General features: G+C 39.3%; 1 protein-coding gene across 5 annotated transcripts in view; it reads right to left on the bottom strand.

Moving 5' to 3' along the window:
• ddx60 (DEXD/H-box helicase 60) overlaps positions 1-20,452 on the bottom strand; it is a 160,585-nt gene that overhangs the window by 58,735 nt on the left and 81,398 nt on the right. Inside the window, exons 2-8 of one of the 5 annotated variants that reach the window (XM_031895461.1) lie at positions 14,715-14,896; positions 10,557-10,642; positions 9,609-9,699; positions 5,334-5,523; positions 4,109-4,447; positions 3,862-3,957; positions 1,250-1,396 (exon numbers count right to left, since the gene is read on the bottom strand). In XM_031895461.1, the coding sequence (XP_031751321.1) occupies positions 1,250-1,396; positions 3,862-3,957; positions 4,109-4,447; positions 5,334-5,523; positions 9,609-9,699; positions 10,557-10,632 (939 nt within the window). In that variant the 5' untranslated portion in view covers positions 10,633-10,642; positions 14,715-14,896. The remainder of the gene's footprint in view (positions 1-1,249; positions 1,397-3,861; positions 3,958-4,108; positions 4,448-5,333; positions 5,524-9,608; positions 9,700-10,556; positions 10,643-14,714; positions 14,897-20,452) is intronic. The other 4 variants (XM_031895462.1, XM_031895458.1, XM_031895460.1 and 1 more) reach the window with 4 other exon arrangements.

Here is a 20,452-nt window from a genome sequence, read left to right as displayed (position 1 = left end):
TCCTTTTTATATGAGACTTGTGCTTAAGTTTTAGTAAATTGTTGAGGTGATCACTTTATTACTTATACAGGTATATGATCCATTATCCGGAAACCCATTATCTAGAAAGATCCGAATTACGGAAAGCCTGTCTCCCATAGTCTCCATATTAATCAAATAATTCAGATTTTTAAAATGGATTTCCTTTTTCCCTGTAATAATAAAACAAAACATTGTATTTGATCCCAACTAAGATATAATTAATCCTTATTGGATGCAAAATAATTCTATTGGGTTTAATTAATGTTTTATTGATTTTTTAGTAGACTTAAGATATGGAAATCCAAATTATGGAAAGACCCCTTATCCGGAATACCCTTGGTCCCGAACATTCTGGATAATGGGTCCTATACCTGTACTGGTATTTCAAATGTACACCATCAATACACATTAATAAAAAAAATGGATTATTGTGTTCACATATACTGTGCCTTATTGTGCTGTAAAATAGAAGGCAGTGAGGAAGGTGTGCCTAGAGGGCAGTGCCACATAGTAACATACAAAAAGAGAGGGGGATTGATCAATGCACATTCCCTGGTCCCCTGTTTCATAAGTAAATTGTCTATGCTAGTGCATGTATTGACAAAAAACATGTCAATACATGCACTAGCATAGACAATTTACTTATGAAACAGGGGACCAGGGAATGTGCATTGATCAATCCCCCTATCTTTTTGTATGCTTGTAGTTAATTTGGCCAGATCAGTCGCACTTCCATTGTATTTGTATACTCTATTTAGCCTTGGAGTGCTCCCACAACCCCTTTCTGTGTATCCACATAGTAACATGTTGGTGCCTTCTGGTATATCAGGGGTAGCTGGGTAATACTTGGGTGGATCGTCATGTAACCTAGATGGTTTATTTATTTAGTTCATTTTAAAGTGTTGAGAGGCATGCTATTAGAAGTCTCCAAGGAGCTCATAAGCATATAAAGGCAAAAAGCTGGACTTATTCTTTTAATTACATGCCCTGGAAAGAAGATTATATATGATAACATATATTTGTTCTTTAAAACAAGTCACACCTAATTTCTTAGAATACATAAGTTTCAATTAAACTGCACAAGTGACATTGCTAAGCTTTGGTGAGGAGCAAACATGAAGGGCACAGAAGGACAAAGGGGCCCCCGAGTATCTTAAAATGTGTGGGTAGTTCAGACTTATCACAAACTAAAATAAACATGCATTTCAGAATAAACAAGATAAACTACCTGTACCTGTGAGGCCTGACATTCTCCATGTGTTGCTTTTTTACCATATATTGTCAGCACTGCAGAGCAGGACAGAATACACATGATGCTTCTTATGTCTAAAGCCTTATCCCCATTGTTAAAAAGTAATGTTATACTCTTTTCAATCTGCAATACAAAATACATGCAAATAGATCATTTCAGGGTAGAGATATTTATTAGGATTAATTGCTACAGCACTGATTTTATTAGTATTGTCACCCAATTAAGAAATACTGTACAGCTGGACAAACTTCATCAAAGTCTTATCATCAATATAAATCATAGTTTATACGGCTGTGTAAGAAGGTAGCAGTCATTTTGCATTGGCTCCTGATAACAAATCATAATGGTGGGACTGAGCTGGAGAAGCAAAACCATACAGGAAGCATATCAGTCAACAGCAGAGTCAGCTGCTTATTTTCAAAACTTTGCTCACTTGGCATTTTGAACTTCTACCTTCTTTGGCCTACAGAATCTCATTTTAAACTGACCCAGAAACTCTACAAGCAACTAACATGGTAAAAAACACTGCATTATAAAATGGATCTTAGAGTCACAACCAAGTAACATTGCTTTCTGCTTCTTTTCACCAATCCTTTAAAAAATCTTACAATAACATAGTTTGTAAGTTTGAAAAAAGACACACGTCCATTAAGTTTCTGTGATCATAAAACCTGTCTACCTGCTAGCTGGTCCAAAAGGAAGTGAACCCCATCCCCAGCCTCTCCAGTGTTTCTAGGGCAAAAAAATTCTACAAACTCGATCCCTTGATTACTGGGTACTAATAGTTCATTTAGTTACTCTGAGTTAATCTGCAACCTTGTATTTTTTTAACATGCTAAGAAGGCATCCAACTCTTTCTTAAAGAGATACAGACACCAGAAATGAAACTGTTGAAAAGTGCCTGTGACACTTAAGGGTTGTCAAAAATTATCAAGGAGAAAATAAGGTTTGTCTGTCATATAAGCTGATACTCTGATTATTAAATTCTAATGCTAATTGCACTGGTTTCTGAGCTGCCATGTAGTAATTTTCTGTATTAATTACTAGTCAGACTTATATTGTGATACTTATATCCTATATATCCATTATATTGTGCATCAGCCCCTAAACTCAGTAACTGACAGCAGCACCGAGCATGTGCAGGGAATCAGCAGAAAAGAGGATGGGGAGCTACTGGGGCATCTTTGGGGGCAAAAATCTTCCCTGCTAAAGGGCTGTGGTTGCCTTGGGCTGGTACATGAGACCCAAACATAATGTACAACATTTCTAGCTTACTTCTTTAGTTAGGCTTTAGTTCTCCTTTAAGATTGAACCTTATTTCTTCCAACCTTTCTTCTAGTAATCTGAATGGATGCCCTAATGTCTACTGAAAAAATCTATTGGTTAAAAAAGCATCAGAGAGTTTATTATATGGTCCACTTATACAGTATGTGCTTTCTACAGTTAAGTTTATAATTACTCTAGTCCTTCTTGCCTAACTTAGTCCCATTAGTGTATAAGTGGCTTGCATAGTTTTAGGAAACTTACATGGGTTTTCCATTATGATTGCTCAAGCCTTTGGGCTTAAGTATAGCACTGTGCATGCAGCAATTCTTCCCATGTCTCCAGATTTCAATCCAAAAATAGTTCTTTATTTTCTATTAAATTGATGTTACATTTATTCTTCTATGAGTTCTTGGTGTATAGCACTGCATTTACCCTGTGCTCTTTGGGTATTATATATGGTTCTGCAATTACCTTGCAATGTGTTTTGGCAGATAATACTAATATATATATATATAATGTATTTTGCCCTTTGTAGGAAATATGTATCATGTTGCCTATGCTCTATTTTGTGCATGGATTTTTTGAACCTGGACATGAAAGTAGTTCCAGGGTTCCACTAGCTGGTAGTGTCAATAGCCAATAATGACCTGCAGCAAGGGGCAGATTTATAAAAATGTTTAGAACTTAATACATAAATGTTTAGAGCTTAATACATAAAAACTAACCAACATTCTACTCCTTCCTTTGGGATTTTTAGAAGTATATTTATGAAATGGTGAGTCATAACTTTCACCCATTGATAAATATGCTTTTAAAAATCCCATAGGAATTTCAGTACACCAGGTTACAATACAGCATGGCCTAGCAGCACAGGGACGGATGTTCTGATGCAACTAAGGTATGGGCACATGGATAGGGCCATAAATCAAATATTTCATAGCAGGGACAGCTTTCTAAGCTTCTAGAAGCCTGTACAAAGAGACAACATAAAAGTATGCAAGTATAGGTATTCCCTTGTACTAAGCATAATTTTGTGGGCATTTTTGTAACAGCAAGGAAATAAATGCAGGGATGTCCACCAATGTAAAAGAAAATGTGACATCTATGGTTTTATTGTACAACTAAATATATATATATATATAGCAGTATATATATAGCACTACAATATAACTACAATAAGTACTATGCCCCATTGTTTCCTCTCCACCCTTCCAATTTTGACTCCTTCCAACCCTGAGGTAATAATTATATTGTAGTGCCACTATACAGTGGTATACAGTACTGTTTATTTCCCTCTATGCAGTCTAGAGAAGTATCTGCACCTCGTTTATGGTGTTACTGAAATTCAGCTTCTGTGCACGCTTTCTGTACAACTTTTCACATGGATCTACCAAATCTTGAAGAAACTGCTTCTGTTTCTAGGTAAAAAAAAAGACAAGAAATAACAACTGAACAATCTTACATTAAACGTCACATTAAATTACTCTCTGAATGATTTTTACATACTGTATGTAAAGTATAAGATGATTCTACTGTATTTTAGCTTATTTCTTGTATGCAGCAGCTTACCTTTATGGGATATAAGTTATGATGGTGGGTGGCATTGATATGGTATCCATACACTCGGAGCTGATCGAACTCTTGTCCTGACGTGAGTACGAGGTCTATTTTTTTCCCCAGGGCACTTAGCATAAGCATACTGAAGAAATATGTTTGAGACAGGGTAACACCTTCATCACAAACCATTAGAAAGTAGGGATGGTGATCAATCAGAAATGTGTTCCACTGAGCAGACAAAAAGTTGGAAAAGGTGTATATGACTGTGTCTGTGTTGTGTTCCAAGTGCAGTTTCAGTTGGGTCCGTAGAGAGATAAGGTCGACTCTGTCATGGTAGAAAAACTCCATATCCTGCAGATAAATCATATTTTTTGAATGGATCAGTACATAGCATCTCTTGGGTTTATTGTCAGGGGCAGAGATGCCAGGCTCAAGTAACCCCTAGCTATCGTGACCTGCAATTTCCAGCTCCCTCTCTGATTGGGGATGCTGAAAGTTCTTTGTTAATAACAAATGCAGGATCTCTGTGCAAGTAGGAAATAATGCAGCGTTTTCTCCCATAATGCCATCATAACTGTGGCTGCAAGGGGGGAGTTATGGCTGACATAAGTGCATCAAAACATACACAACTCTCCATGTACTGCATAATGAATTGGACACAATTGTGCTTAACATTTTCAGAGTAGGAATCGTTTTACTTGCAGTTCTCGGCATCAAAATGACATCTGTGCATCATTTTTTAGGCCCAAGAATACTGCGCATATTGGTGCTGGCCTCAATGGGAAATCTGGAGCTACAGTACAGGCAATGTCAAGCTTCCTGATGTGCCTTGTGGGACAGTGCACCAGTCTGAGTGGTTCTATGTGAAAGTTGTTCTACATATATTTATATACATATATATAAGGCCCACAAGGGTTTGGTTATAGGTCAGTGTAACCCTTGTTTCTACTGAAATCTACTGCCAATCAGTGTAGTTCTGCCCTTTCTGTGATCTACAGGTGAGCAGCATACCCTTTCTCAATGTGGTGGTCTACAGGTGATCTCTTTTGCAGAGAGTAGCATCAATTGACCATTCAACTCTCTCAACTCTCCCAAGATCTACTGCTGATCCTTTAGCAGCTCATATAAAATTACTTGATGTCTACCTAGTGTACACATATGATTTTAAATGTTTTCAGGCTAAACTTGGTTGTTATTTATATTATGTCATAACAGGTACCTGATGAGAACTACATACCTCAAAAAACACAACAGCATATTTTGCTCCCCGGTTGGTCAGTTTATGCAAGTAGGATTCTACCAAGTAAAAGAAATGCAGATGCTGCCCTGCCTTCAGTGACTGATCCAAAACACAAGTTAGCAGTAAGGAATCTCCATCAATCAAGAAGAATTCAGATTCCACATAATCATTAAGCAGGCTGGCAAAGCTGTAAAAAATAAAACATGTGTTTTCTGGTTATACATTTACTTACAAAAGGTCCAAAAACAGCGAATATGCTAAACCAGAAGGCACAATCTCATCTAGAGGAAGGTCGGCAACCTGTTTTTGTTCACAAAACATTGGTTCTCCGCCTACAATGAATAAGATTTTGGAAACTAAATGCAAGAAAACATATACAGCAAAAGACTGGCCTGCTGGGATAACAGGTCATTTCCTACTGGGCCCCATTGCTGACAAGGACAAGCATTTGATTGGCTTTTGGTAGAATGCACTAGGCACACCACATCAGTGCTTGATGATAGCTTTATTCTGCCCTATATTCTCCACAGTCAAGGCCTGCAGTGATTGGATAACATAAGGCAAACTTTAAAATCACTTCCTGAGGGTTCAGGAAGGAACATGCAGCATTTCTGGAGCTTGTGTACCTCCTACAATTGTGGCCAGTGGAGAGCAGGCAGTAGGAAAGAATAGAGAAGAGATGCACATGACCATAAAAGAAAGGGGAGAAGGATATAGGAGAATAAGAAAAAGGAAAAAATACAGGTATAAGATATGGGACCTGTTATCTTGAATGCTTGGGACCTGGGTTTTTTTCAGTATAAGGCGTCTTTCCGTAATTTTCATCTATGAAAATATCTTTAAAAATTAAGGAAACCCATTAGGATTGTGTTGCCTTCAATAAGGGGCAATTATATCTTAGTCGGTGTCGAGTACAAGGTACTGTTTTATTATTACAGAGAAAAGGGAAATTATTTCTAAAAATTTAAATGATTTGATTAAAATAGAGTCTAGGGGAGATGGTCTTTCCCTAATTCTGGATAACGGGTTTTCAGATAATGGATCCTATACCTGTATATAGTTCATTGAATGCACAGCACTTATCCTTATGAAAAGCATACTTTTTTAAAATCATGACTGCATAAGTGATGCTATACATTGATTACATTTATATATAAATAGTCTTTCACACAGTAAAACATAACTATAATTGCTTGTCAGTCCATTGAACCAATCAAATTTCAGAAACCAAATGCAACAGAACATATACTTAAAGGTTTTTAAAGGTGCTGAGCTTTAGTTTTTCTATAACGTAGCCCCAAAATGCCCACACACACTGCCCATCCGTCCAATTGTATCAAAGACTTACTCAGCAGCACATTCTGGCAAAAGACAATAAGGTACCTAGAGAATTTCAAAAAGCTTAGCTAAAATCTGCCACTGGTTTGCCCCCAAATCACAGACCTATCTATTTGATAAATCAAATTGTGCCGTTCCATAGTACAATAGAACTATTTTGCAGTGTATTGTTGCAAAGTAGAAAACCTGTACCTAGGGGATTTCAAGGTGCTAAGTTTGGTTATACAGTTCATTTGTCAGAAAGGTTTAGTTTTCCAGACAATAACAGTTACAGGCCTACCCATGTACAGGACCAGTGACATTTCAGAATTCTATAAAATCAGTGAACTACTCAACAAAGCATATGTTTTACAATGTAGTGTGCTCTTTTGAATGTATTATTGAATGTATTATTTTAAATATGTAACATCAAATTTATCAGACAAGGGGCCTGATTCACTAAAGTGCGATAAAAATGATCGCACGCTTTTTTGCGTTAAATAAGTCGCGATAATTAGTGCACGATTCACCATAGTATTATCGCGTGCGTTAAGTCGCCATTTTCGCATGCGGTATTTTTCGCACTAGTTTTAACGCATGCGTTAATTTCCGTGCTGAAAAGAATACGATCGCATGATTCACTATCACTTAGGTGCGCTAAATATCGCATTCGGCTATGCGAAAATTAACACCTACTACTGGCAGGCGAAAAATTATAGAAAAGTACAGTAAATGAGTTTTTGGCAATAAAATATGGACTTACAGTGTTATTTATTCAAGTATGTGTCTTTTTACTCAATTTTACTAAAGTCTTGGCATGTATGGAATTTCGCTACTAATATACAGTACTATAGCGGTGAATATTTAGTCGCGATAATATACAGAACTACAGCAGTGAATATTTAGTCGCGCAAAATACATTACTATGTATATTTTGGCGATTTTTTTTTTTTATTTGTTAAATTAAAAGTTTTTATTTTTCTACTTTTGAACTGGGTAATGTCTAATTATTTTGCCTTCCTTGATATGGTATTCTATACTTTCATGTAGTTTCCCCTACACTCTTACATTTATCAGTAACAGCATCAATATGCTATATGGGTTAAATTTTTGCAAATATTCTGGCGAGTGTGATAACTGCCAATGAAATGTTTTGTTGCCAGAATAATTGCAATATTATATTTGTTCCCGTTTAATAAAGTTCCCATAAAATCTTTGCCATTTATTCTGTGTCTAAAACAGGGTTGGACTGGGGGGTGCAGGGCCCCAGGGCGCGTCCCCTAACCCCCCCCAGGGGCCCCCCTAACCCCCCCGCAGGGCCCCCGCCTGACGTCCTCCCTGAGCGAGTATAAATTGAACGCGTCAGGGGAGGAACAGTCAGTAGGGGGAGTGCCGGCAAAGGTCAGACTGGGCCGCTGGGGCCCACTAGGGCCGGGGCCCACCGGGATTTTTCCCGGTGTCCCGGCAGCCCAGTCCGACCCTGGTCTAAAATCTCCCACTTAATTTAAGCCACTTTAGCAAACAGACCCCTAAGTATTTGCCTAAATATTCTTAAATGCCCCCCCATTTTATTATCTCTAGCACGTCTTTTTTTTCTTACTTATATTTTTATTGGTTTTTGGGGGTTTTTTTGCAAATAAAGATTTATACAGCACCTCTCTAGCACTCTGTGCTCTCCCAGGGAAAAATGTTGCCAGTTTTATGCTGCCGATTGTCGCGTGCGTAATGTCGCGACAATTAGCGCATGCGATAAATAGCGTGCATGCGAAAAATACAGAGCATGTTATTTATCGCGTCAAAAATATCACATGAAATACCGCGTGTAAAATAGCGCGAGTGTACTGATAGTGAATCGTGCGAAAAGTCGCGAAAATTAAGACACGATAAAATTTTTACATTTTTTTTATAGCGCGCGTTAAAACGCACTTTAGTGAATCGGCCCCAAGGTCTGGTATCTCAGCTAGTATATATATTTGCTGCATGCTTGGTAGACATGGTTGATGCTAAACTAGATACTAAGATGAATGCATTCTTATTATCAATTTTTTAGATTTATCCCTCTAGCGTGCCATTTTTCTGCTACCTTTGCTCACTGTTGTAGAGTACAGTGACAAAAAGTACTCTGCACTTAGGACTAGTAGGAGTGCTCAGCAAAGTAGCTTATGCTCTATAGTCATTCTGTACAAGTATTTTACAGCTGGGTGGGACTGTAAAATATATATTATATTATGAACATTTGTAAAGTCTAGTAGCGTGTACTTCTAACAACTTTTTTCGCATTGCAGATAAAGCTTTGGTTTCACTTCAACCTAAGACCCCAGCACCACATGGAAGCAGTGCTAACCATGGTGTCACCATTCTGCCCTAGTTTGCCTGGCAGGAAAAAAGTTTGAACTGCCAGAAAGGTAGGATCTACATTTGCCAGTGGTTTTTGTTATGTACTTCACTTGCAGATTTAGCTGCTAGTACAGCACAATACACTTTTACACTCTGCAAATGGCCAGGAATGATTCCATTAAACAGATACGTGACAACTACCTGTCTTCAAATCCATGGGTTAGCCCACTTACTTCCTGCTGCATGGGTCATTTATGCTGTCCTGATGTCCAGGCTCAGAGTGCCACAATGACATCACTAGAAACCGTGTTAAAAACATACAGACCCCACAAACAGCCGCCTTACGCGTAGTCATAGGCAGTTGTGTCCTCGTAGGTTCCAAAGCACCCTTTTATAACAGAGAGTTACCTGACATGGATATTTGAAGATAGATAGATAGATAGATGATAGATAGATAGATAGATAGATAGATAGATAGATAGATAGATGTGCTAAAATCTGAAAAAACACAATTATAAAACATATATTAGCTACTATGTAACTTTACTTTCCATTTTCATAAAGCACTTCAGTAATTACTGTGTTTATGAGCGCTTTAAAATGATATAGAATACTCACACAGCTCCTGAGAGTTTCTGCACTGTAAAAGTGAACAAGTCACGAAGGGCGTCATCATTTTTCATTCGGGATTCATTTTTAGTCTTTGGTTCTTAAAATCAAAAATGCATGAATAAACTGCAGGTATATATAAACAATCCTTACTGTCACAGTTATTATGTATTTCATATTTTTTTTTGTTAAACTTCTTGTAAGGAAGTATGGATAAGCTTTCCGTTTTGTTGTCAACTTGGAAGAGGGTAATCTTTTTTAAAGGGTGCAAAGGAATAGCTTAATAAGGGCTCAAAAATGTAGCAGAGACATTTGCCCTCACTGATATTGTTGGATCAAGTTGTGTGTATACATGTATGTGCATAGTTGTTGGATCAGATTTTAGATATAGAAATGTCAACCTCATTCACATTATTGCCGTGTATACTCTATTTGTGTTCTGTGGGTTTTTTGTTTTGTTGGTAATCACTATAATAAACGGCTATTTTCACCTAATTCAATGTTTCTTGATACTTTTTTCTCAGGAGGCCCAGAACAAGGCTACTAGTTAGAATATATATTTATTATACATAATTAATTACTGCGTGATGTAGGGCTGTGGAAAAATTACTGTTAACCCTGAAAAGTTCAGTTCATTAAAAAGTGTCAAAAGTTAATAATGGGTAAAAGTATATACTGACCTGGAATTAATCGGTCAAATAAAAGGTCATATACTCAATTGCCTCTTTTTGTGATGAATATTACAGTACCAGAGTCTGTCAAACTATTATGCTAATACAAAATATGGCAGTTAAGTTAATTTTAAAAATGTTAAAAGTTTTTAGCTGTTCTTTCCTTAGGCTACATTATTTGTGTTACTATGGAAACGTTAAAGCAGCTAAGCAAGTAGCATTAAGCAACATTACTGCCTGGGATTTGAGAACACTTTGTTTTGTTTATTGCTCATCCAACATGTACCTGCTTCATGTGATACAGAAATCTCTGTTTGAGAGTCCAGTGAGATCTTTTCCAAATGAGACCCTTGTGTGGCCATTGCTTGGATGCTGCAATTGAAAATGAGTATTAATACAGTACCCCTATTATAAAACTTCTCGAATTGCTCAATGTAGCGCCACTCATTTGTTTAGGGAATGTAAGGAAAATGAAAGCACAAGAATCCTTATATTCAGAATATTATTAAAAATAACTTGAGAATGCCATTATTATAGTAACTTATGGAGAAACAGTCATAGAGGTAATTTACAAAGACAAAATCACATAAATATGAATAGAGTTTTGCATTTTGCAATGTAATATTCTTTGTTATTCAGTTACTGCACTGCAAACTTTAATGACAAATAGCACATTTTCAAGACAAGTTTAAAGGTGACAAACATGCGCATTTGTGCATATAATCCTCAATCTTTCCGTTTCCAGGCTCATAATACCTTCATTAAATTAGTGCAAACAAAAACTAAAGATTGTCCCATGGAATATGTTTTTGAACTGCGAATATTTTTCCTTTGTATGTATGTATGTATATCTTTATTTATAAAGCGCTACTTATGTACGCATCGCTGTACAGTAGAATACATTAATACAAACAGGGTGTTAAAGATAATAGATAAAGTATAATAATAAATACAGATAAATACAGCAGCAATAAGTTAAGAGTCGAGGACACAAGAGGAAGGAGGTCCCTGCCCCGTAGAGCTTACAATCTATATGGGAGGGTAACTAACAGACACAAATAGGCAAATATAAGTGCTGTAGGTCACAGTGGGTGACACTACAATATAAGTGCCAACAACTTCTATTACATTCATTCAACTTCTGAGTTATATCAGTGAGATTTGATACATTTGATTACATTACTATGGCGCAACACAAAATATTATGCAACATCATGTTTAAAAAAAATTGGGTTTTTAAGATAAATGAAAATCAGTAATTAATTAAATAAGTTGACAGCTCCAACTACACAGTGGTTGGCACAGGATATGGTGCTTAAAGGGTTACACACGATAAATGTAAACAAGGCACCGGGGCCAGATGGAATACACCCTCGGGTACTGAGAGAGCTAGGGGCAGAATTGCAGTGGCCCTTGTTTCTGATATTCTCAGACTCGCTCTCATCAGGTATGGTACCTAGGGATTGGAAGAAGGCGAATGTCATTCCCATATTTAAAAAGGGAGTAAGATCTCAGCCTGGCAATTATAGGCCTGTAAGTTTGACATCCGTGGTGGGCAAGTTATTTGAAGGCTTGTTAAGGGATCACATTCAAAATTATGTAGTGGAGAATGCCATTATGAGCAGTAATCAGCATGGCTTTATGAAGGACAGGTCATGTCAGACCAATTTAATTGCTTTTTATGATGAGGTAAGTAAGAAGCTGGATAGTGGGGATACAGTAGGTATAATCTATTTAGATTTTGCCAAAGCATTTGATACCGTTCCCCACAAACGACTGCTTTCTAAGCTAAGGTCTATTGGTCTTAGTGAAGCCGTTTGCACATGGATAGAAAACTGGCTACAGGATCGGGTACAGAGGGTGGTTGTTAATGGTACATTCTCTACTTGGAATAAGGTCCTCAGTGGGGTCCCTCAGGGTTCTGTACTGGGTCCACTTTTGTTTAATTTGTTCATAAATGACTTAGGGGAGGGTATTATGAGTAATGTATCAGTGTTTGCAGATGACACAAAACTCTGCAGACCAGTCAATTCTATCCAGGATGTGACATCCCTGCAGCAGGATCTTGACCAACTGGCAATCTGGGCAGCTAAGTGGCAGATGAGATTTAATGTGGATAAATGTAAGGTCATGCACCTGGGATCTAAAAATATGCAAGCCCCGTATACCCTTAATGGGACTGCACTAGGCAAATCCATAATGGAGAAGGACCTTGGAGTCCTTGTAGATAATAAACTTGGCTGTAGCAAGCAATGCCAGGCAGCAGCTGCAAGGGCAAACAAGGTTTTGAGCTGTATTAAAAGGGGTATAGATTCACCGGAGGAGGGGGTTATTCTTCCCCTTTACAGAGCGCTGGTAAGGCCCCATCTAGAATATGCTGTTCAGTTTTGGTCTCCAGTGCTCAAACGGGACATTATTGAGTTAGAGAGGGTCCAGAGAAGGGCAACTAAGCTGGTAAAGGGTATGGAAAGTCTCAGTTATGAAGAAAGACTGGCCCAGTTGGGTCTGTTAACACTGGAGAAGAGGCGCTTAAGAGGTGACATGATAACTATGTATAAATATATAAAGGGATCATATAATAACCTTTCTAATGTTTTATTTACCAGTAGGTCCTTCCAACGGACACGAGGGCACCCACTCCGTTTAGAAGAAGGGAGGTTCCATTTAAACATTCGGAAAGGATTTTTTACAGTGAGAGCTGTGAGGTTCTGGAATTCCCTCCCCGAATCAGTCGTGCTGGCTGATACATTATATAACTTTAAGAAGGGGCTGGATGGATTCTTAGCAAGTGAGGGAATACAGGGTTATGGGAGATAGTTCTTAGTACTAGTTGATCCAGGGACTGGTCCGATTGCCATCTTGGAGTCAGGAAGGAATTTTTTCCCCTCTGCAGCAAATTAGAGAGGCTTCAGATGGGGTTTTTTGCCTTCCTCTGGATCAACTAGTAGTTAGGCAGGTTATATATAGGCATTATGGTTGAACTTGATGGATGTATGTCTTTTTTCAACCCAACTTACTATGTTACTATGTTACTATGTATGTTACATTAATGAAATAATTTTAGAAACAGAAAAAAATCCCCATGATGGTTTGATATCCATAAAAATATCCCATACTCCTTTTGAATAGTATAGCATACCCTAAGGCAGTGCTGTCCAACTGGCGGCCCGCGACCCCCCTCTGTGTGGCCCCCCACCTGTCTGGCTGCTTTGATGGCTTACTCTTGTGTAAGCTTTAAATGGTATCAGTACTGTGATTAACTGCCCCCCCTGCATGGTTCTCACCTCAGATTCAGGCTGTAATCCCTCTGTATTGTTTAAATATGTAATCCCCTGTGTTGTTCACACCTTTTAATCTCTGCATTGTTCACCCCCTGCAGTGTTCACACCTCAGGCTCAGGCTGTAATCACCCACATTGTTCCCCTGTTCACACCTCAGGAGCAGTAGAAACCCACAAATAATCCCTGCACACTGCAAAAAGAACATATACTGAGGTGGTACTTCAATTAAAAAGTTTTTTAATATATAGTTATTTTGCAGACTGTAGGAGCAGTGCCAGCATTGTGTCACTGTAGGCTGCCTGTGTGTGCCATACACACAGGCAGCATAGGGCAAGCAGAGTATGGCACACACAGGCAGGGTAGGGAAGGCAGAGTATGGCACACACAGGCAGAGTATGGCACAAACCAGCCAAGAATGGCAAACACAGTGAGAGTATGGCACACGCAGGCAGGGTAGGGAAGGCAGAGTATGGCACACACAGGCAGGGTAGGGCAGGCAGAGTATGGCACACACAGGCCAAGTATGGCACAAACCAGCCAAGAATGGCACACACAGTGAAAGTATGGCACACAGACAGGGTAGGGAAGGCAGAGTATGGCACACACAGGCAGGGTAGGGAAGGCAGAGTATGGCACACACAGGCAAGGTAGGGAAGGCAGAGTATGGCACACACAGGCAGGGTAGGGCAGGCAGAGTATGGCACACACAGGCAGGGTAGGGCAGGCAGAGTATGGCACACACAGGCAGGGTAGGGCAGGCAGAGTATGGCACACACAGGCAGGGTAGGGCAGGCAGAGTATGGCAGGTTTTTGCTGTACTACAACCATTAATATGGGTATGGTCATGTGATAACATGGGTGTGGTTTCAAGTGGGTTCGGTTTCAAAAAGGGGAGTGGTCAAAACTGGCTTCCATTATCGGCCCTCCACCACGTAGTTTAGAAAAATTCCGGCCCTCGGTACAACAGAAGTTGGACAGCGCTGTCCTAAGGGAACCAATACAGTCTACATCTGTTTAAGTTACTAGTTTCAAAATTGCCTATGCATGTTGTGTTAAGAAACGATTTTGCAGTTTAACTCTGTTTCTACGCTAATACAGTAAAAAATACAGATCTAGCAAAGAATTGTAATTGTTAGTATGATAACCCATAGTGATATACTTACGTCCTAGAAGAAATCGTCAGAAAAATGTACAGTACTCAGGCTGGAGAAAGGAATGAATGTCTGCCAGTTGCTCCAGGCAGCTTTTGCTCCTCTCCCAGCCCCACACTCCCTCCCCTATTTCTCTAGCTGCTCAGTTTCATTTCTCTGGCAGAACCCAGCTCACAGTACTTTCGTTTTCACTGCTAAGGAGAAACAGAGAATATTTGTTATATTGGTCAAGGGGGAAAGTCTGCACGCACATCTTGTGTGATTTAAATAAACCTGCCTTTAAAACAAGACTTTAAAGAGCTGTGCCACAGAAAATGCAACACATTTATACACAATTCTACATCATATATAGGAAATATTTTTATTTCAAAATAAATTCAGCAGGGACAGTGTCACCAAATCAGGGATGACTGAAGCTGACTGATTCCAACATGAGGGCTCATTTTATAGTAACAAGCTTGGTAGTTTCAGTTTACGCAATTAGGAACACTGCCGGATTTCTTGTAGCTCACACGCAGAGAAATGGGTACAGGATGCGCTGAAGTTTTCTGCACATCCCGTCCCCAGTGCTCCATATGTAAACAAATTTTATGCGAGGCTGGGCGGCATGCCGGGCCTAAATTTATGCCACCCTAGGCCCGGGCCTTGCCACAAATCCAGGCCTGATCAGGAAAAGAAAAATAATGGGTGGGGGTTTAATAGCACTAATCTTTTGTTTTTCCCACCTTCTGCTCTATGTTTCAGCAGGTAACATCAAAACAATAGAAAAATAGAAGGTTATGGTGGTAGCAACTGCTAGAACTAAAACTAACTTAATAAGCGTAGCTCTCATGCTGTTACTTTCCTCATGGTTGATAACACACCAATACCTCCTGCAACCCTGCTAACATGTCCTCTAGAAATTAAAACTCCCCCACCACTGAATTGATTTCCAAATCAAAGAAACTTAGCCTAGTCACTGAGCCTACTGTTTTGTCTGCTGCAAAAGAGAAACAGAACTTTTCTAAATAGGTGTAAGAAATGGAGCAACGCACTGTCAAACATAACCCCACTTACACATCCCTCTTAAATGCAAAACCTAATAGCTGATGGCTGTCAGTTTGAATCAGCCATAAGTGAACAGAACACAGCTCTGTATCAATGTCATTCACCGACATGCCTACAACAAATGATGAATCAATCTGAATTTCCCTGGCTTCTGCTTTGGGACTACTCTTAAGGGGGCTACCCTCACATTCAGAAGCTAGAGTGATAAAATTGGGCCAGTCATCCAGTTCTTCTCCACTGGCCACTGTAGCTTCTGATGCATCACTTCTGGGTACTGAACCACTGTTTGTCATATACCGGTCCCTCCTTCCTTGGTTGGAGGGACCTGAAACCCTTGCAGTAGCCCAGTATCCTTGCTCCAACCGTACCACTCCAACACTGTGCCTAGCCTCACTAGGCAGGGCTGTTTGGCAGGGCTGTATTCATGAGGGTGGGAAGAACCCCACACCTTATTCAGCCCTGGAAGAAAATAAAACTCATGAAGAATCAATTGAACTTTTGTGTACACTAGTGACCAATAAGATTATCTGTTGAGAAAACTACTGTCATGTTTCCAGATATCCAGCAGTTTTCATGGTGTGTTATTTCTATTACTCCTTTGCAGTAAACTTCCCTTGCTCACCATTTGGTGCATCTACGCAGCATTAGGCAAAAAGCACTTCAGCTGTTTGCTCTGTGCCAGCACTTCCTGCCATTCTGAGTGGACCACCCATCCCTGCTAGTGGCCCTCATTCATACACACGCATTTCACTAGTTAGCTTTTTTTTTTTTTTTTACTTTTCTTTATTTTTTTATAATTCTACATATATTTGCACACTTACATACACATTTGCACATACACACACATACAGTTTTAGTTATTTATTTATTTTACTATTATATTGTTTGTTTTTCCCGTAAAATCTGTTCATTTTATTGTGTGGCTATTGGATCAGGTATTCTGACCTCTAACCATGCTGTTGAATCAGCTGTTTTGTTAGCTGCATTTTCTATCTTGCATTATTGTTTTTTTTATATGTTTAGCATTAGTTGTTATGTGTCTGTTTGGAGTAAAAATACATCTTTTTTTACCCATTTTGAATTCCATAGAATGTGTACTTTCAGCAAATATATGGTTTTTCAGGGGTCTTAATACTATTAGGCTAGTGTCCCATGAAGAGATTAGTTACCTGTGATAGATCCCTGCCAACGCGGGCGACTAATCTCTCTGAGATGCCTTTCCACTGGCATCAAAACTTTCTAAAGGTGTGCAAAGTTGCCTTTAGGAGGAACTTCGTGTGATCTTGGAAAGCCTAAGCAATGCGTAGGCCTTTCCACACGTGATTCCCTTTTTTGCTGTTGGAAAGGCATTTCAGAGAGATTAGTCACCCGCCTTAGCAGAGGTTTGTTGCGGGTGACTAATCTTTCTGTGGGACATTAGCCTAAAGGGGCCTTACAACACATAAAACAAAACAGTGTGCATGTGCATTGTTTGCAAAAGCTGAATTCAAACAAAAAAAAACCTATGCAACATTTTCACTTTATGGTCCCTACATGCCAAAACATTGGGAAATCTATGCAGCCATGCATTAAACTGTTCAGTACATTCCTGGCATTCATATTTGCAATGTTTTATATTAAAATACATAAGAAACTGTTCAACATTAATGTCATAAACCATTGCCTTTACCATTTGCAGTATGGTAGTTTTACTTATTTTTAATTTGTCACATTATGTACTTTCCAAAAATAGTGTACATTGCTTTCAAAGGTCTGCATACTATGGCACATAAAATGCATGTACGGCAATAATTACCAGCTGCTGACCTTAGCTGGCTATGAGGGGGCAACTGTTCTTGGAAACTGTTTTGCAAGAGAATGGCACACACTCTAAATCAAGTGGTAATATGGGCTTTTTCTTATTCTGTGCAATTGTAAAAGTGGGTGTAGTCTTAAAATAGGTGTTAAAAAGTAGGTGTGGTTGCATTCAGTCCCTAATTATGTAGGCTGGGTAAATGATGGCCCTCACTGCTCTACACCAGTGCTGTCCAACTTATGTGGTACAGAAGGATGGAATTTTTCTGGCCTACATGATGGAGGGCCAAAAATGGAAGTCAATTTTGACCACTCCCCTTTTTTTTAAACTGCACTCACTTCAAATCACACCCATGTTATCACAAGAACTTTTAAGACCATACCAACACTAATGGTGGTAGCACAGCAAAAACCCAAATGTTTGGTGCTCATTGTAGGGATATCCCCCTTCATTCATATGTGAAAGAATTATATTATGTCATATTTAGACATACCCTTAAATCCATATGCCTCCTCCTCCCCTGTGGATAGCACGGCAACCCCAGCACATAATTACACACCTTAGGGACCATATAATGGCTATTTCCAAATGCTAACAAACTCCCATAACCAACCCCTGCCAGTTTCACCTTACACAGGTAGCATAGGGCAGACAGAGTATGGCACACACTGACAGCATAGGACAGGCAGAGTATGGCAAACACTGACAGCATAGGACAGGCAGAGTATGGGCACACACAGGAAGGGTAAGACAGGCAGAGTATGGCACACACAGGCAATATAGGGCAGGCAGAGTATGGCACACACAGGCAGCACAGGGCAGGCAGAGTATGGGCACACACAGGCAGGGTAAGACAGGCAGAGTATGGCACACACAGGCAGTATAGGGCAGGCAGAGTATGGCACACACAGGCAGCATAGGGCAGGCAGAGTATGGCACACACAGGCAGCATAGGGCAGGCAGAGTATGGCACACACAGGCAGCATAGGGCAGGCAGAGTATGGCACACACAGGCAACATAGTTCAGGCAGAGTATGGCACACACTGTATGTACTGCCAGCCCTAACTATGTGGGGGCTTACAGTCTGAGCCTGAGGTGTGAACACTGCAAGTGGTGAACAATGCAGATGAACAGAACAGGGGATTACATGTTTAAACAATATGTAGGTAGGGCAATACCCTTTGGTCAGTTTCAACGCCTTCATCGAAATTCCATTGGGTTGAGAGATCGTTTCATGGCTCGTGTGTATTCCCTTTATCATTTAAAATCTGCCTTCCAGACAGCTTTTAAGCAGAATAGGATTGATTTATTGAGAGATGTTTCTAAAAACAAAAAGGAAGGCATTGAGATAAAGAAAAGCAGAAAACAAGTTTGTAAGCCTGTTTTTGTCACTTCGTATAGTAGGCAGTACCATGAGGTCAAGCGGATAATAAATCATTATCTTCCAATTTTATATGGTGATAGTGATTTACGGACAGTATTGCAATATGGGTGTAAATATGTTGCCCGTAGGGCTAAAACCTTGGGCAATATGTTATCTCCAAGTGTGATTCCAGACAAGGTTAAAAAGGGAACATGGTTGGACACATTGGGCACCTACCGCTGTGTAACCTGTGAATGTATACAAGTATCTCAGAGTGTGATTAGCAGTAGTACAGGAAGGACATCCAGAGTTAGGCAATTTATAAACTGTAATTCGCGTTTTGTAGTTTATGTATTAACATGTCTTAAGTGTGAAGTGCAGTATGTGGGCTGTACCACAAGAAAATTAAAATGTAGAATGGAGAGCATATTAATCAGATTGTCTCTGAGAGGACAACTACAGTGGTATAAAGGCATTTTAAGGAATGCAATTGTGGAGATATAGCATGTTTAAAAATACAGGGCATTGAGAGATTATTTCCCTCTAACAGGGGAGGTGACATTACATCTAGGCTCCTTCATAGGGAAGCATATTAGATATTTCATTTAGATAATCTGCAGCCAAAGGGTTTGAATTTAAAATTTGATGTGATGTGCTGTGTTTGACCAATAGGTGGTGCTGTTGGGCTCAGTTTGGCTACATTCCCTGAAGTTTTATGGATAATGGTAAATGTATATATTTTGCAACATTGTATTTATTGAGTATATTTGTATATATTTTGTTTAAAAAGCAGCAATAGATGCATTCCAGTTGTTTTAAGATCGCTACAATAAAGACAAGTTTTAGTGGACCAAGGAGTGCGTGCCATCTCTCTTCAAATTGATAAACAATACAGGGGATTACAGCCTGAATCTGAGGTGTAAACAATGCAGGGGGCCAGTAAATCTCAGTACTGATACCATTTAAAGTTAATACAAAGGTAAGAAGTCACAGCAGCCAAAGAGGTGGGGGGCCACATAGAGGGGGGCCGCGGGCCACCAGTTGGACAGCACTGCTCTACACCATTGCTACCTGGGAATTTTTGCAGGTATTTAAACAAAATGAATAAGCACCAAAAACCAAAAGCTATCTGTGAAGCTGAGTGATGGGTGAATGTGTCTCATTTCACTTCATAAAAATGTGCAAAATGCATTGGAGGTTATTTTTCGCAGCAAGTTTTTTCAATCTGCAGTGACTTGTTTTTCAGAGCACAATACATTATTGCAGTGAAACCTGACGAAACATTTCGCTCCTCACTAGTGGAGGTACATAAAAGTGTCTTTCAGGTAGTTAACAAGTAGTTTATATGAAGCTACAAAGTCAAATTCTTGTACCTGCATCAAATGGCAGCCAGTTTCACGGTATATTTTGTGAAGGTGCTCATTTATCCAGGTCATGGTATATCTGTAGTAATCAAATCAACTGGACTTGCTGTGTTTTTGAACAAGTGTTGAAGAAGTGTTCAGACACAAACAATCCGGAACAGCACCTCTTGTGTTATAAAT

The sequence above is a fragment of the Xenopus tropicalis genome, chromosome 1 (assembly GCF_000004195.4).
Source record: "Xenopus tropicalis strain Nigerian chromosome 1, UCB_Xtro_10.0, whole genome shotgun sequence".
Lineage (NCBI taxonomy): Eukaryota > Metazoa > Chordata > Amphibia > Anura > Pipidae > Xenopus > Xenopus tropicalis.
Note: the sequence above shows the minus strand (reverse complement) of the source record. Positions and strands in the feature narration are given on the sequence as shown.